The sequence below is a fragment of the Ranitomeya variabilis genome, chromosome 4, assembly GCF_051348905.1.
Source record: "Ranitomeya variabilis isolate aRanVar5 chromosome 4, aRanVar5.hap1, whole genome shotgun sequence".
NCBI classification, from domain to species: domain Eukaryota; kingdom Metazoa; phylum Chordata; class Amphibia; order Anura; family Dendrobatidae; genus Ranitomeya; species Ranitomeya variabilis.
In genome coordinates this window covers 769,833,132-769,851,604 of record NC_135235.1, presented here as the reverse complement: position 1 = coordinate 769,851,604, position 18,473 = coordinate 769,833,132, and the positions used below count along the sequence as shown (strand labels likewise).

Sequence of the window (18,473 nt, the reverse complement as noted above, 5' to 3'; positions counted from 1 at the left end):
TGTGCAACTGTAGTCACAGGAACATCAAGCTGCTTGGAGATGGTCTTATATCTTTTACCTTTAACATGTTTGTCTATAATTTTCTTTCTAATCTCCTCAGACAACTCTTTCCTTCGCTTCTTCTGGTCCATGTTGAGTGTGATACACACCATGTCACCAAACAGCACAGTGAGTATCTGTAGCCCTATATACAGGCCACTCACTGATTCCAAGATTGTAGACACCTGTGATGGTAATTAGTGGACACACCGCGATTTAACATGTCCCTTTTGTAACATTATTTTCAGGGGTACCATCATTTCTGTCCAGGCCTATTTCATGAGTTTTATTTTTTTTTTATTTGGTGGAAGCATGGTTGAAAAGCAATGTCTGACTTTCATTTGTTCATTTTCATAAATTTCGTATTACTTTTCTCAGATTCAAGATATTTTTGTGACCATAGTCGGTTTTTCTGTCATTAAACGAGGGGTACCAACAATTTCGACCACATATGTATAGATTATAACCCTCAGTGAATTAGTTTGTAAAATGGAATCACTTTATGGGGATTTCGACTATTCTGGTTTTCTGTCATTTAGTCATATTAGGGCTTGTGCATATGATGTGTCCAATCTCATCTGGGATCTGTTCCTGCTGTCCAGCTGGAGTAATCTGCTCCTACTTCAGCCTAATGGAAAGTACCACACCCTACTAAAGCTCAAAGCACATGGCCGGACCCTGCCAGAAACAGCGTTGTTCTCCTCTGGTTCAGTCCTCTGTGCTCAGCTTGCGGCTTGTGTATTTGTTTACTGCTGTGACCATGGCCCGTTTACTGACTACTCTTGTGTCTTCTGATTCTGTATTCTGTCCTTCCGGTTCTGTCTCAGCTACCTGACTATTCTTCTTGCCATCTAATACCACAGAATAGCAGGTAACACCATGGTCCAAGCCTAGGGGTCCCAGTGTAAGTCCAGATCCATATAATGGTGTTAAAGGGCAATAAGCAAGGCAATCCTTGGGATATGGAAAGCAGAGAAGATAGTGCCAAGCATGTTCATGGTGGAGATCTTTTGAGCTGCCAGTTGACAACGAACAGTGTTCCCAATACATTGTGTCTGCAAACTATTCCAGCTAGATCTGCATTCAAACAACTAAATGGTGCTCCTTCCCTTCTGAACACTGCCATGTGCCCAGAGAGTAGTGTACAATCGTATGTAGGGTATTGTGAGAAGCTGGAAAATAATTTGTAAGATCCATTTTTTTTCTATTATCCTTTGTGAATAATTCCAAAGTTATCACCACATAAAGTGACACATGTCAGATTGTAAAAATGGGGCTGATTAAGAACACAAAACTGGCTGAAGGAAGAGGTTAAATCAGAGTATTGTGGACACTACTGTAATCAAAAACTGACTATAGACAATAACATCTACTGAAATGCTCAAACTGAACAGTCTCCATCAGTAATAAATGAGGAGCTAGTGGTGAAACCTCTCTGGGGGAATTAGAGCACGGGGCTCGGGGACTTCACAATCTAAACTATCGGAAGCTCCAATATTTTCTGTCAGATGAGTTTCAAGAAGAAATATTACACATTTATAGAGAACTGTGTATAATAGTGCAGAGCGGAGATGTCTTATAGGGAACCTGTCAGCAGGATTGTGCTCAGTGACTACAGACACTGTCAGGTCGGTGCCGTTATACTGATTACACCGATACCTGGTGATGAAATCCGTCTTGTGGTTGTTGTTTAATCTGTATTTGTAGTTTTCAGTTAATGAGATTGTCGTGCTCTGGGGCGGGGCTGTGGGCGGTGCTTTATGCGGTGCTCTGATTACATATGCCTCTGTATTGGCTTATGACAGGTCATACGGTCGATTGCGGCGCCTGTGCAATAGCATCTATAAGTAAGAGATAGAAGCTACTGGACAGATGCCGCTGGTGTCATTTTGCTGGATGTAATTTTTTTTCTAAGCCTCCCAATAGCCACAATATTATAGGCATTATCAACAATAATATCAACACTATTATATGCATTATGTAACATGGGGGCAGGTCAGTGAGGGGTCAGCGACCTGTCATAAGCCAATACAGATGAATATGTAAACAGAGCAGCACATAAAGCTCCGCCCACAGCCCCAAACAAAGTCCCGCCAACAGCCCCACCCCAGAGCACCACATAAAGCCCCATCCACAGCCCCACCCCAGAGCACCACATAAAGCCCCGCCCCAGAGCACGAGAATCTCATTAACTGAAAACTACAAATACAGATTACACAGCAGTAAACCAGAGTTGCATTCATTTATGGTGGACCATTGGAGCTACTGTGAATCCTGACCAGAAGATTAGAGAAAATAATGTTGCTCCCCATTTCGGGAGAGATTGTGCAGTAATCTGAATTTTTTAGGATCAAAAACAATGTAATTTATGAGGTGGAGTGAATCCATGAAACCAGGACTGGAGCCAACACATCTCCTGCAGGCAGGAATAAATGTATATTACAGCCATCAGCCACGCACAGTTCAGAGATATATCATGGCACCGGTGTGATGGGTTTATGTAGATTATCACAATCCTCCTTGAAGTTAGTCGGTTTTAATACAAATTGAAAAGTCAGGATAAAGGGAAACTCTGTTATTGTCCAGAAATTCACACTTGGCCTCACTGCACATTTAATGTTGTCGATCATAAAAGTGAAGTTTGGCCAGAAAGACTGGACCTGGTCTTGTAGGGACCATATGATCACATTCAGCAGCACAGAAGGGAGAGAAGGGAGATTCATCCGATAAGATCTCAGGGATCTAGGAAGCCAACAGCATCATTACCCTCCGCTTTCTCTTACAGGCCCATCATAATATTTTTCTTTACGTGATTTTCTATCTTGTCAGCACACTCTACGTACGCTGTCATTTGGCTTTATAGGTCACAGATCTGGGCAGGTAACAGCGTCTCCTAAACCCAGGGGGTAGGTGGATCTACCAGGTTGTAAGTTCTATAGAAAAGGGCTCTCAATGACCAAAGTCATTAGAACAGTTTTGGGTGGAGGAGAATGTTGTGGTCTAGAGGCAAAATGGCGATCATGGTAATACGGCCGGACTACACCACCGATAAAGCAGCCACAGCCGGTGATGAGAAGAATCTGTGACCTCTCTGCATTTAGTGGTTACTACTCACCTGGGTAGTCATATGTGGGAATCTCCTCTTTACACCACTCATCCCCCCTCACATATGTCTCTGTAGTATTAATATGGGTCAGATCTTCACCCTGAAACAAATATTATAAAAGTCACCGACAGATGGAGAAGTCACATCTATGATCAGCTCTAATCCTGCCATCTCCACCGTTCTCATTACACAAGTATAAAACATATACCGTATTTTTCGGACTACAAGACGCACTTTTTTCCCCAAAAATGTAAGGGGAAAATGGGGGTGCGTCTTGTAGTCGGAATATACTTACAAATTACCGTATGCGGCAGCGGCGGCGGTCCCGATGCAGCCTCCCTTCCCATGCTGGTGCAGCTGTGACTGTGCTGCGGGCAGGGGCTGTGCTGCGGGGCTGTGGCAGCGGCTCTCTGGGCTCAGTGGGGGCTCCGACAGCATTTCGTCAAAGCCCGGAGGCCCCCCGCTCATCCAGCATGTTGCGGTGGCCTACGAGAACATGGGCGCCGGGAAAATGGCGCACGCTCAGATTCAAATCTCGTCAACGAGATCTCGTCTCCCGAGATCTCGGGGCGAGATCTCGCAACAAGATCTGAATCTGAGCGTGCGCCGGCTCGGCGGCCATTTTTCCGGCGCCCATGTTCTCGGAGGCCACCGCAACATGCCGGATGAGCTGGGGCCTCCGGGTTTTGACGAAATGCTGTCGGAGTCCCCACTGAGCCGCTGCCACAGCCCGGCAGCACAGCCCCTGCCTGCAGCACAGCCCGGAGCCCAGACACTGCCCCGGGGCCCAGCCACTGCCTCGGAGCCCAGCCACTGCCCCGGGGCCCAGCCACTGCCTCGGGGCCCAGCCACTGCCCTGGAGCCCAGCCACTAACCCGGGGCCCAGCTACTGCCCCGGGGCCCAGCCACTGCCCCGGGGCCCAGCCACTGCTCCGGGGCCCAGCCACTGCCCCGGGGCCCTGCCACTGCCCCGGGGCCCAGCCACTGCCCCGGAGCCCAGCCCCTGCCCCGGAGCACAGCCCCTGCCCCGGAGCACAGCCCCTGCCCCGGAGCACAGAGCCTCCACCTCTACCCAAGCACAGAGCACCAGCCTGGGATGGGATTTCCTGGAGGCCAACGCACCAGCCTGGACCACCGAAAGACCCCTGTGACCACTTCTCCACCTGTGCCGATCCCTTCACTGGTAAGCTGAATTCGGACTGTAAGACGTACCCCCATTTGAAACATTTTTTTTTTCCTTATTTTTATTCTGAAAATTTGGGGTGTGTCTTATGGTCCGGTGCGTCTTATAGTCCGAAAAATACGGTAATACTGGTGGATAAAACAAGACTGAGCACAAGACCTTCACCGACGTCTACACATCATAGGGGAGATCTCCTGACACCTTCTCTCCATCTACCTGATGGTCCTGAGGAGCACTGGGATCTTCTTGTTTACAGTCCTGTGGAAGAAGAGGACGGGGACATCTCTCTGGTGTTGTCCTCTTACTGGACAGATCTGGAGGAAACACATACAGGGAGTGAATTCATTCTTTACATATAGATAATTATAGAATTCCATGGATGAGAAAAAAGTGGATAGCACTCACCGATCCTTTAAAATTCCATTCTTTATTCAGTAACGATTAAAAAATCATCATGGCCCGGAGAGTGAGAACAGGAGTGTGTAGTTGCAGATGCTGACAACGGCCGTTTCGCGCTATTACAGTGCTTCTATGGGTCAATGCTGTTCTCACTCTTCCAACCATGATGATTTTTTAATCGTTGCTGAATAAAGAATGGAATTTTAAAGGATCGGTGAGTGCTATCCACTTTTTTCTCATCCATGGAATTCATCACTATGTCAGAATCCTGAGGTACAGCTTGCAATTGCACATTACACCTGCGGCGCATAGACCCAGTAATATTAGCGGTGCTGTCTCCTTTTTCTTTTGGTATGACAGATAATTATAGGCCGTGTGTATTTTGTCCTGTCTATTACCTGGAGATGTGAGGGGCTGGGGAACCTCCATTATGACGTTCTTGTACAGATCTCTGTGTCCTTCTAAATACTCCCACTCCTCCATGGAGAAATAGACAGCGACATCCTGACACCTTATAGGAACCTGACACATACAATGATACCGTCATCCCCCCGATCCCTTCATAGTGTTACTGTATAATGTCCCAGCATTCCCAGCAGTGTCACCTCTCCAGTCAGCAGCTCAATCATCTTGTAGGCGAGTTCTAGGATCTTCTGGTCATTGATGTCCTCACGGATCAGGAGGTGAGGTGGAGGCCCCGTGATTGGGCTCAGGGGTCTTCCCCATCCCTCAGACACAGGGTCCTGACAGCGCTCACTAGAGGTCTTCTTCACCACTGTGTAATCCTGGTAATGGACAGACACATTAATAAATCTCACTACAGACATTTCCAGAGTCCTCACCTCTCCAGTTCTGTCCATCTGTTATTCCCATAGATAAGAATGATGTAATGTGACGTCATCAGAATCTCTCACCTCTCCAGTAAGCCGGAAGAGGATCTCTAGGGTGAGGTGTAATATCCTCTCCACCATCTTGTCTCTGTCCATATCCATCTGTGATGGGTAAATCAGGAAAATTGTCTTTTGTAGAAGATCTTCACTGAGAGGATACGATATTGTAGAGACCTGAATGAGAAGATGAGCCGATGTAACATCATAAGAATCCTGTAATAATACAATTACTGGAGATAATAAGGGAAACATATGAGGAGATTTATTATTTTACAGTATTTAGTTTCCTTCTTTACATCTACTAATAAATCCTATATATTTAGGCCACAGACAACAAGCAGTTTCTTCCTCGGAGTCGGCAGCTGAATACGTTTCTCATAGACTCATCTTCCATAACGCTAATTCTCGTCTCATTTACCGACCCTGGAATCAGCATTAGCAATACTGCAGGAGATATTCATTACACGCGACATGAGAAATAACTACTTCATGATGAGGACGACATCTTCACCTTCTACTACAGCTCTAGAAACATATTTGGCCAGAGTCGGTCACTGACTCCATCACCACCGGCCGTCTATATGAAGGTTTCCCGTCTTCCCCGCACTGTAATCTTCTATCATGTTAGATCTCAGCTCTGATTCACACACAGAAGTTTGAGGCTTTTAGAAAATATTTTTTGTTTCCACAATCAACGCGGACAGAAATGATCTGATCCCAAAGTCTCCATGTACAGTGATTTATGGGGTTTATTTCTGGCCTTAGGCTTTCCGATATTACAAGAAAAACAGCAGAAAAAAACAGATATTAAAATGTTTCTAAAGAAAATTGCCCCCAACAATTCTTTGAAAAAGAAAAAAAACATGAAAAAAGCAGAAGACACATTTTATAATTTTTAACATGTTAAACATTTATTAAAAATAAATTAATCTTTTTGTGCACCAGAACATAGATGTGCACCGCAGGGATGGCACAGATGAGGCTTCAACAAAAACCCTGGCAGATTGACCACTTGCTGCTGTGAAAAGAGAACATGACATCTAAGGCTGGTTTTACATTTGCGGTTGTGTCCGCAGCGTTTGTGCCGCAATTTTCCGCATGCGTCGTGTATTCCTATCTTTAACATTAGGGACGCAGGTGACTGCGATCGGTAGCGTGTTGCCACGTTGGACGACGCATGCATCGTTTCGTAAACGCTACATGTAGTAATTTCAGAGGCGTCAATTTGCTGCCTCGAAACCTATGCGGTTGTCGGAAGGAATGCGGCAAAAAAACGCATTATGGTCTATGTGAACGCATGCGTTCGCAAGCATATGAGTTTGCATGCGTTTGTGAACGCATGCGTTGTACCACAGGAAAACCTGTCTAGACACGGATTAGCCACATACACACTGATAAAAGGAGGGAGTGGGCATTTGCAGTCCACAACTCAGCAGACTGGGAACAAGAGCAGACAGATGCAGGAAAGAAACTGGGAGGAATCAACACTCTGAACAATGCATCAAAGCCAATATCTTTATTTTCTATTTTCTGTCTCTATATGTCCTAATTTCTGTTTTTTTTCTGATTCTGCATGCATCAGAATGTCGTCATCTTCTTCTGAGGAGGAGCAACGTCCTGGGCCTACACAAGTCGAACATGTCAGTGAAGTGAGTACTCACCTCCTCAGATTGGTAAGTATTCTCTGTCACATCTACACATGTGACAAAGTTTTTTTTTTTCATTTTTTAGAGCAGTTCTTCCACTGCGGTAGAGACTGAGCAGGAGCAGCGTGGAGACGGTCGGGTGGCAAGGCGGCAGCGTGTAAGTATACCTGGCTGACTGCTTATTGTATCCTGACTTTACTATTCTTGAATGTTCATTTCTTTACTTTCCTCTTTCTTTACCTTTTTCTTATTGACTCCTTTTTTTTCTTGACTTTGAATATTCATGCCAGTTTTCTGTCTCTGTTGTTTTCTTCCTTTTCCTTATGTTAATGTTTCTAACATTAATGTCTTTATTTTTTAGGTTCTTGAACGGGATGAGGACTCATTGACAATGATATCCTCATCTCCCTGGTCCATGAGCGAGTCCCATTGTGGGACACCCAAGTTCTGCAGCACTCGGACAACGTGACGATCTGGCGGCTATGGAATGAGGTAGCCAAAGCGATGTGGGATGGCTGGGACAATGCCCCGACACGGGTCCGAAATGCATTTTGTAAGTATTGCAATGCGGTGTGCTGCAGCAGTGACCTTGGCCAGGATCACACAAGTGTGTGTGATGAGAGAAACTCCTGAGAGCCGGCTTCCTAGTGGTTCTGGAGCAAGGATCCACAAATATAAATATTACCTCATCCTTGCATTTTTGAGACCGGTCCTTGCCCAGAGAACGTAAGTATTTTTTGTGGTGTAATGGGTTGTGTTGTATTGCCTAATCTATAGTGTTGAGCGATACCTTCCGATATCAAGAAGTATCGGATTGGATCGGCCGATATTCAAAAAATATCGGATATCGCCGATACCGATACCAATGCAAGTCAATGGGACACAAATATCGGAATGTAAATAAGCCCTTTCTGTCCTTCTACATCCTGTTCCTGAGGAGGGAAGAGTGTGGGCGGTGCGTGGGCAGACACTGTGCATGTCTGTGTGTGCGGGTGGGGTCTTTGTGGGCCTGCCGGGGATTTGTACGGGCATCTCGGGGGTCTGTGCAGACTGCCGGGGGTCTGTGCGTGCCTGCTGGGGCTCTGTATGTGCCTGCCGGGGCTCTGTGCGTGCCTGCCGGGGCTCTGTGCGTGCCTGCCGGGGCTCTGTGCGTGCCTGCTGGGGCTCTGTGCGGTGTGCTGGGGCTCTGTGCAGCATGTCGGGGCTCTGTGCGGGCTGCCGGGGCTCTGTGCGGCCTGCCGGGGCTCTGTGCGGCCTGCCGGGGCTCTGTGCGGCCTGCCGGGGCTCTGTGCGTGTGTGCAGGCATCGTCCGATGGAACTACAAGTCCCATCGGACGATGCCTGTGACAGTGATTGACAAATTAGCCAATGATGGGACATTAGTAGTCCCATCATCCGGCTAATGTGCTGAATGTAAAAAAAAAAAAAAAATACTACATACATACTACATACATACTACATACAATACATTCATACATTACATACAATACATGTGCAGCGCCCCAGAGTCCTGGTCGTTGCAGTACTGATGCTCCGTCGCTAAGGGGGGCTGTGGTACGTCTGATGACACTGAAGGAGTTCACCTGACCAGGTATCACAGACACCAATACACTTCACAGTCTGGCCTCCAGGGGGAGCTAAGGGTGCTATGTATTAGGCCACTCCTCACAGTCTGGTAAAACTGGGGGTTGGATAGGAAGTTAGACAGAAAGCTGACTGGGGATCGAACAGGCAACATCCAGTGGCAGGAGGTGTTGCGGGGAGAGACTCAGGGGGGTCCTTGTCAGGGGTGGGATCCTGACAGAGGCCTAGCGAACTGAGAGAACGTTACGGGACCGCGCCTGCACCTGATCGCGGCGGTGCCCTAAGAAAGGACAAGAAGCGAGGTTTATTGTGCTGAGTGAGAAACGAGATCAACGCAACAAGGAGAATACCAGTAGGAGTCGTGCTGTAAGACGAGGCAACATCCTACTGAGGCGCGCAACCGGTGGCCAGAACGCCGAGGAAGTATAGAGCTCCAGGCCTAACTTCAAACCTACGGCAGGACAGTCAGTTATAGGCGGGCTGTCTCACTCAAATCACCTAGGAAGACACAGGGAGGGCAACAACAGGAGAGGGGCGACTCTAGGGTCCCGGAAGACCTCCGAGCCTCCCCGTCATACGGGTGCGTCTTAGCCATATCATCTGGCGGGCGAAGAAGAACATCAGAATCGAGTTGTGAGGGAACACGAGAAACAGACACAACAGTTGTGGGGACTATCCCGTAAGCACAGCAGGGGAGGACTACAACACACAAGCGCTAGAAGGTAGGCACAGATTTCCACCTGCAAAGGGAACTCTGAAGGTGCCATCGGACCGGCTGGACTTGCGCAGCCCGGTTAACCGTATTCCGGACTGAGGATCCAGAAGCCTTCAGTAAAGAGGTAAAGAGACTGCAACCTGGTGTCTTTGTTATTTACTGCGACCTGCACCGCACCATAACATCATCCCATACCTCCACCTTTATTGTACGCCCCTCAGCAGGGTCACGGACCGGGCCTAGCCACCGTGACAACCCCAGAGCAGAGACTCAGAGGCCCAGTACCGGGTACCCCTCGGCCCTGCGGTGGTGGGGGCGCTACACATGCATACAGACATACAGTACATATAACAGAGTGCATACTTGCCATCACTTGTCACTTTGTTCCCCGAAGCCAGTGTCATCTGTAACAAAGATTAAAATAAAAAGAACCAATATACTCCCTGTCCGCAGAAATCCACGAGTGTCCCACGACGATCTCCCGTGGAGAACGGCAGCATCAGCTGATGTGACCGCTCTCTAGGATCTCCAGGAACACAATGACGAGAGGAAGGTATCCTTCCACACTGTATTCCTCCGCCACTGTAAAAAATATAGTCCCTAGTCTCACTTTTGGCATTGCTGTGTGAGAAATTTTCCCACGCAGCAATTGCCATAAAGTGAGACTTTGTCCTAAGGTAACCTCTCAGTGATGCACTTATGATCTGGTGGCCTAGGAGCAGCATGAGACGTACTCTAGAGAAGGTGGTACCTGTACTGACCGTAGACCCTGATCTTAACACCGCAACTAGAAGTAGCCGTGGGATGTACCTGACACTCCCTAGACACCTCGTCACAGCCGGAGGACTAAATACCCCTAGAGATAGAAACGGAAAACTATCTTGCCTCAGAGAAAATCCCCAAAGGATAGACAGCCCCCCACAAATATTGACTGTGAGAGGAGAGGGAAAAAACATACGCAGACTGAAATCAGGATTTAGCAAAGGAGGCCGGTCTAACTAAATAGAAAGGATAGGACAGAGTACTATGCGGTCAGTATTAAACACTAGAAAATATCCACCACAGAAAATACAAAAATCTCCACATCTAACTAAAGATATGGAGGGTATATCTGCATCTCCAGAGATACCAGCTTGGCTGAACAAATCCTTATACAGACCAAGCTGGACAAGACAAAACAAGGAAATGTACTGAACTATAGGCCCACAGCATGTGGACTGCAGAAAACAAAGCCAGAACTTATCTTTGTTGAAATAAACAGCAAGCAGGAGAGACCAAGCAGGGATGTGAATCCTCCAGGAACAATGGACAACTGGCACTGACTAAAGGGTCAAGCCAGACTAAATAGCCCAGTCAGAATTGTAATAAGTGGAGACACCTGATGATCCAAAGACAGCAGCTCTACCACTTATAACCACCGGAGGGAGCCCAAGAGCAGAATTCACAACAGTCCCCCCCCTTGAGGAGGGGTCACCGAACCCTCACCAGAGCCCCCAGGCCGATCAGGATGAGCCAAATGAAAGGCACGAACCAAATCGTCAGCATGAACATCGGAGGCCACAACCCAAGAATTATCCTCCTGGCCATAACCCTTCCACTTAACAAAATACTGAAGCTTCCGCCTCGAAAAACGAGAATCCAAAATCTTCTCAACCACATACTCCAACTCCCCATCAATCGACACCGGGGCAGGAGGATTGTTGTGAACTCTGTTCTTGGGCTCCCTCTTGTGGTCACAAGTGGTACTGTGTGAGTGCTGTCTTTGGGCTCCCTCTGGTGGCTCTTTTTGTCATTCTGCGGGTCTTTGGCTGGGATCAGCTGTCTCATCATCTGCTAGTTGGTTCCCTATTTAGCTCACCTGAACCTTCAGTTGTTGCCTGCTGTCGATGTATTCAGTGCTCTTCTGATCTCTCCTGACTACATTCGTCATCAGTCTCTCCATGAGAAGCTAAGTTTCTGTTTGTTCATTTTTTGCTCATCAGTGTTCAATATGTTTCTTTGTTTATGATGAGTTCTGTCCAGCTTGCTAATATGTGATTTCCTCGCTTGCTGGTGGCTCTAGGGGGCTGAGTTTCTCCCCTCACACCGTTAGTTGGTGTGAGGGTTCTTGAACTCTCAGCGTGGATATTTTTGTATAGGGTTTTTTACTGACCGCACAGCTTCCTATCTGTCTTCTGCTATCTAGTGATTAGCGGGCCTCATTTGCTAAATCTGTTTCATTTCTACGTTTGTATTTTCCCCTTACCTCACTGTTATTATTTGTGGGGGGCTTTTTATATCTTTGGGGTTATTTCTCTGAGGCAAGTGAGGTCTTTGCTTTCTCTCTAGGGGTAGCTAGTTTCTCAGGCTGTGTCGAGACGTCTAAGAATTCTAGGCACGTTCACCGGCTACCTTTAGTGTGTGCGGTTAGGATCAGGATTGCGGTCAGTCCAGTTACCACCTCCCTAGAGCTCGTCCTATGTTCTGTTACTTAGCTGGTCAGTTCTGTGATCCTCAGCCACTAAGGATCATAACAGTACAGCAGGCCCTAAAGTGTTTAATGCATCGCAGAAGCGGGATAGGAGAAGTCCTGAGTGCATTTTTTTTTTCCTTTGCTGCAGTTTGTCCAGCTTCTCTCTTCCCCTTAATCTCTGGGTGGCTCTGAGTTCAGCTGCAGACATGGATATTCAGAGTCTGACTTCTAGTATGGATCATCTTGCTGCAAGGGTGCAAAGCATTCAGGATTTTGTTGTTCACAGTCCTATGTCAGAGCCAAAAATTCCTATTCCTGAGTTGTTTTTTGGAGATAGATCTAGGTTTCTGAATTTTAAGAATAATTGTAAATTATTTCTTTCGTTGAGACCTCGTTCCTCTGGTGATTCCGCTCAGCAAGTTAAAATTGTTATCTCCTTATTACGTGGTGACCCTCAAGATTGGCCATTCTCCCTGGCGCCAGGAGACCCTGCATTGCTGAATGTGGATGCGTTTTTTCTGGCGCTTGGATTGCTTTATGGGGAACCTAATCATGAGAACAAGGCAGAAAAGGCTTTGCTGGCCCTCTCTCAGGGTCAGGATGAAGCAGAGGTGTATTGTCAAAAATTTAGGAAGTGGTTGGTGCTTACTCAATGGAATGAGTGTGCTCTGGCTGCAAATTTCAGAAAAGGTCTTTCTGAAGCCATTAAGAATGTTATGGTGGGATTCCCCACGCCTGCAGGTCTGAATGAGCCAATGGCTTTGGCCATTCAGATTGATAGGCGTTTGCGTGAGCACAAACCTGCGCACCATCTGGCGGTGCTTTCTGAACAGAAACCTGAGTCTATGCAATGTGACAGAATTCTGACCAGAATTGAACGGCAAAATCATAGACGTCAAAATGGGTTGTGCTTTTACTGTGGTGATTCTGCTCATGTTATCTCAGCATGCTCTAAGTGCTTAAAAAAAAATCGCTAAATCTGTCACCGTTGGTACTATACAGTCCAAATTCATTTTGTCTGTTACTCTAATTTGCTCTTTGTCATCCTACTCGGTTATGGCTTTTGTAGATTCAGGTGCTGCCCTGAATCTGATGGATTTGTCATTTGCCAGGCGCTGTGGTTTTATCTCGGAGCCTTTAAAATTCCCTATTCCACTAAGGGGAATTGATGCTACACCATTGGCTAAGAATAAACCTCAGTACTGGACTCAAGTGACCATGTGCACGACTCCTGTACATCAGGAGGTGATTCGCTTTCTTGTGCTACATAATTTGCATGATGTTGTCGTGTTGGGTCTGCCATGGCTGCAGGTTCATAATCCAGTCTTGGATTCGATAGCTATGTCTGTGTCAAGCTGGGGTTGCCAGGGAGTTCATGGCGACGCTCCTTTGGTGTCGATTGCTTCTTCCACTCCTTCTGAAGTCCCTGAGTTTTTGTCGGACTACCGGGATGTATTTGATGAGCCTAGATCCAGTGCCCTACCTCCTCATAGGGAGTGTGATTGTGCTATAAATTTGATTCCTGGTAGTAAGTTCCCTAAGGGACGACTTTTTAATTTGTCTGTACCAGAGCATGCCGCTATGCGGAGTTATATAAAGGAGTCTTTGGAGAAGGGACATATATGCCCGTCCTCCTCCCCTCTTGGTGCAGGATTCTGTTTTGTGACCAAGAAGGATGGTTCTCTGAGACCTTGTATAGATTATCGTCTTCTAAATAAAATCACGATCAAATTTCAGTATCCTTTGCCATTATTGTCTGATCTGTTTGCTCGGATTAAGGGGTCCAGTTGGTTCACCAAGATAGATCTTCGTGGTGCGTATAACCTAGTGCGTATTAAGCAGGGTGATGAATGGAAAACTGCATTTAATACGCCCGAAGGCCATTTTGAGTACTTGGTGATGCCTTTTGGACTTTCTAATGCTCCTTCTGTGTTTCAGTCCTTCATGCATGACATCTTCCGAGAATATCTGGATAAATTTATGATTGTGTATCTGGATGATATTTTGGTCTTTTCTGATGATTGGGAGTCCCATGTGAAGCAGGTCAGGATGGTATTTCGGGTCCTGCGTGCCAATGCCTTATTTGTGAAGGGCTCAAAATGTCTCTTCGGAGTCCAGAAGGTTTCCTTTTTGGGTTTTATTTTTTCTCCTTCTACTATTGAGATGGACCCAGTCAAGGTCCAGGCTATTCATGACTGGACTCAGCCTACATCTGTTAAGAGCCTTCAGAAGTTCTTGGGTTTTGCTAATTTTTACCGTCGCTTCATCGCTAATTTTTCTGGCGTGGTTAAGCCCTTGACGGATTGACCAAGAAGGGTTCTGATGTGACTAATTGGTCTCCTGCGGCCGTGGAGGCCTTTCGGGAGCTGAAGCGCCGGTTTTCTTCGGCTCCAGTCTTATGTCAGCCAGATATCTCTCTTCCTTTTCAGGTCGAGGTTGATGCTTCTGAGATTGGAGCAGGGGCTGTTTTGTTGCAGAGAAGCTCTGATGGCTCTGTGATGAAGCCTTGTGCTTTCTTTTCAAGAAAGTTTTCGCCTGCCGAGCGGAATTATGATGTTGGTAATCGGGAGTTGTTGGCAATGAAGTGGGCATTTGAGGAGTGGCGACATTGGCTAAGCATCGTGTGGTGGTCTTGACTGATCACAAAAATCTGATTTATCTCGAGTCTGCCAAGCGGCTGAATCCTAGACAGGCTCGTTGGTCGTTTTTTTTCTCCCGTTTCGATTTCGTGGTCTCGTACCTGCCTGGTTCGAAGAACGTGAAGGCTGATGCTCTTTCTAGGAGTTTTGTGCCTGACTCTCCGGGAGTTTCAGAGCCGGCTGGTATCCTCAGAGAGGGAGTGATTTTGTCTGCCATTTCCCCAGATTTGCGACGAGTGCTGCAGGAATTTCAGGCGGATAGACCTGACCGTTGTCCACCAGAGAGACTGTTTGTCCCAGATAGATGGACCAGCAGAGTTATTTCCGAGGTTCATTCTTCGGTGTTGGCGGGTCATCCTGGGATTTTTGGTACCAGAGATTTGGTGGCTAGGTCCTTCTGGTGGCCTTCCTTGTCGCGGGATGTGCGTTCCTTTGTGCAGTCCTGTGGGATTTGTGCTCGGGCTAAGCCTTGCTGTTCTCGTGCCAGTGGATTGCTTTTGCCTTTGCCTGTCCCGAAGAGGCCTTGGACGCATATTTCCATGGATTTTATTTCGGATCTTCCAGTCTCTCAGAGAATGTCTGTCATCTGGGTGGTGTGTGATCGTTTTTCTAAAATGGTCCATTTGGTGCCCTTGCCTAAGTTGCCTTCCTCCTCCGATTTGGTTCCTCTGTTTTTTCAGAATGTGGTTCGTTTGCACGGTATTCCTGAAAACATTGTGTCTGACAGAGGATCCCAGTTTGTGTCCAGATTTTGGCGGACCTTTTGTGCTAAGATGGGCATTGATTTGTCTTTTTCGTCGGCCTTCCATCCTCAGACGAATGGCCAAACTGAGCGAACTAATCAGACCTTGGAAACTTATTTAAGATGTTTTGTTTCTGCTGATCAGGATGATTGGGTTACTTTTTTGCCATTGGCCGAGTTTGCCCTTAATAATCGGGCCAGTTCTGCTACTTTGGTTTCGCCTTTTTTTTGTAATTCTGGTTTTCATCCTCGTTTTTCCTCGGGTCAGGTTGAGCCTTCTGACTGCCCTGGGGTGGATTCTGTGGTGGATAGGTTGCAGCAGATTTGGAACCATGTGGTGGACAATTTGAAGTTGTTGCAGGAGAAGGCTCAGCGCTTTGCCAACCGTTGTAGCTGTGTGGGTCCCCGACTTCTTGTTGGGGATTTGGTATGGCTGTCTTCTCGTTATGTTCCTATGAAGGTCTCCTCTCCTAAGTTCAAGCCTCGTTTCATCGGTCCTTATAAGATTTTGGAAATCCTTAACCCTGTGTCATTTCGTTTGGACCTCCCAGCATCGTTTGCCATTCATAATATGTTCCATAGGTCTCTGTTGCGGAGGTATGTGGTGCCTGTGGTTCCTTCTGTTGAGCCTCCTGCTCCGGTGCTGGTTGAGGGAGAATTGGAGTACGTGGTGGAGAAGATCTTGGATTCTCGTATTTCTAGACGGAAGCTTCAGTATTTGGTTAAGTGGAAGGGCTATGGTCAGGAGGATAATTCCTGGGATGTCGCCTCTGTTGTTCATGCGGCCGATTTGGTTCATGCCTCCAATGTGGCTCATCCTGATCGCCCTGGGAGTTTTGATGAGGGTTCGGTGACCCCTCCTCAAGGGGGGGTACTGTTGTGAACTCTATTCTTGGGCTCCCTCTTGTGGTCACAAGTGGTACTGTGTGAGTGCTGTCTTTGGGCTCCCTCTGGTGGCTCTTTTTGTCATTCTGCGGGTCTTTGGCTGGGATCAGATGTCTCGTCATCTGCTAGTTGGTTCCCTATTTAGCTCACCTGGACCTTCAGTTGTTGCCTGCTGTCGATGTATTCAGTGCTCTTCTGATCTCTCCTGACTACATTCGTTATCAGTCTCTCCATGAGAAGCTAAGTTTCTGTTTGTTCATTTTTTGCTCATCAGTGTTCAATATGTTTCTTTGTTTATGATGAGTTCTGTCCAGCTTGCTAATATGTGATTTCCTCGCTTGCTGGTGGCTCTAGGGGGCTGAGTTTCTCCCCTCACACTGTTAGTTGGTGTGGGGGTTCTTGAACTCTCAGCGTGGATATTTTTGTATAGGGTTTTTTACTGACCGCACAGCTTCCTATCTGTCTTCTGCTATCTAGTGATTAGCGGGCCTCATTTGCTAAATCTGTTTCATTTCTACGTTTTTATTTTCCCCTTACCTCACCGTTATTATTTGTGGGGGGCTTTTTATATCTTTGGGGTTATTTCTCTGAGGCAAGTGAGGTCTTTGCTTTCTCTCTAGGGGTAGCTAGTTTCTCAGGCTGTGTCGAGACGTCTAAGAATTCTAGGCACGTTCACCGGCTACCTTTAGTGTGTGCGGTTAGGATCAGGATTGCGGTCAGTCCAGTTACCACCTCCCTAGAGCTCGTCCTATGTTCTGTTACTTAGCTGGTCAGTTCTGTGATCCTCAGCCACTAAGGATCATAACAGAAGATCAACAGAGGGAACAACGGGCACCACATATTTCCGCAACAAAGATCTATGAAAAACATTATGGATGGAAAAAGAGGCTGGAAGGGCCAAACGAAAAGACACTGGATTGATAATCTCAGAAATCCTATAAGGACCAATATACCGAGGCTTGAACTTAGGAGAAGAAACCTTCATAGGAACATGACGGGAAAACAACCAGACCAAATCTCCAACCCGAAGCCGGGAACCAACAAACCGACGACGGTTAGGAAAACGCTGAGCCTCCTCCTGTGACAACACCAAATTGTCCACCACATGAGCCCAAATTTGCTGCAACCTGTCAACCACAGAATCTACCCCAGGACAATCAGAAGGCTCAACCTGCCCCGAAGAAAAACGAGGATGAAAACCAGAATTACAAAAGAAGGACGAAACCCAAGTAGCAGAACTAGCCCGATTATTAAGGGCAAACTCGGCCAATGGCAAGAAAGCCACCCAATCATCCTGATCAGCAGACACAAAGCATCTCAAATAAGTTTCCAAAGTCTGATTAGTTCGCTCGGTTTGGCCATTTGTCTGAGGATGAAATGCGGAAGAAAAAGACAAATCAATGCCCAGCCTAGCACAAAAGGCCCGCCAAAACCTAGAAACAAACTGGGAACCTCTATCGGACACAATATTCTCCGGAATGCCATACAAACGAACCACATGCTGAAAAAACAACGGAACCAAATCAGAAGAGGAAGGCAATTTAGGCAAAGGTACCAAATGAACCATCTTAGAAAACCGGTCACAAACCACCCAGATAACCGCCATCCTCTGGGAAACCGGAAGATCTGAAATAAAATCCATAGAAATATGCGTCCAAGGCCTCTCAGGGACCGGCAAAGGCAAAAGCAACCCACTAGCGCGGGAACAGCAAGGCTTGGCCCACGCACAAGTCCCACAGGACTGCACAAAAGAACGCACATCTCGTGACAAAGAAGGCCACCAAAAGGACCTACCAACCAAATCTCTGGTACCAAAAAGCCCAGGATGGCCAGCCAACACAGAACAATGAACCTCAGAAATAACTTTACTAATCCATCTATCAGGAACAAACAGTTTCCTCACTGGACAGCGGTCAGGTTTATCAGCCTGAAATTCCTGAAGAACCCGTCGTAAATCAGGGGAGATGGCAGAAAGAATCACCCTTTCCTTCAGAATGCCAACCGGCTCAAGGACCCCAGGAGAATCAGGCAAAAAGCTCCAAGAGAGGGCATCAGCCTTAACATTCTTAGAACCCGGAAGATACGAGACCACAAAATCAAAACGGGAGAAAAACAGGGACCATCGAGCCTGTCTAGGATTCAGCCGTTTGGCAGACTCGAGGTAAATTCAGATTCTTATGATCGGTCAAGACC

General features: G+C 47.0%; 1 protein-coding gene across 1 annotated transcript in view; it reads right to left on the bottom strand.

Annotated features, from left to right (window-relative positions):
- LOC143769388 (uncharacterized) overlaps window positions 1-18,473 on the bottom strand; it is an 80,545-nt gene that overhangs the window by 23,031 nt on the left and 39,041 nt on the right. Inside the window, exons 2-6 of the mRNA XM_077257860.1 lie at window positions 5,642-5,791; window positions 5,333-5,512; window positions 5,126-5,249; window positions 4,545-4,642; window positions 3,155-3,245 (exon numbers count right to left, since the gene is read on the bottom strand). Coding sequence (XP_077113975.1) covers window positions 3,155-3,245; window positions 4,545-4,642; window positions 5,126-5,249; window positions 5,333-5,512; window positions 5,642-5,719 — 571 coding nt within the window. The 5' untranslated portion in view covers window positions 5,720-5,791. The remainder of the gene's footprint in view (window positions 1-3,154; window positions 3,246-4,544; window positions 4,643-5,125; window positions 5,250-5,332; window positions 5,513-5,641; window positions 5,792-18,473) is intronic.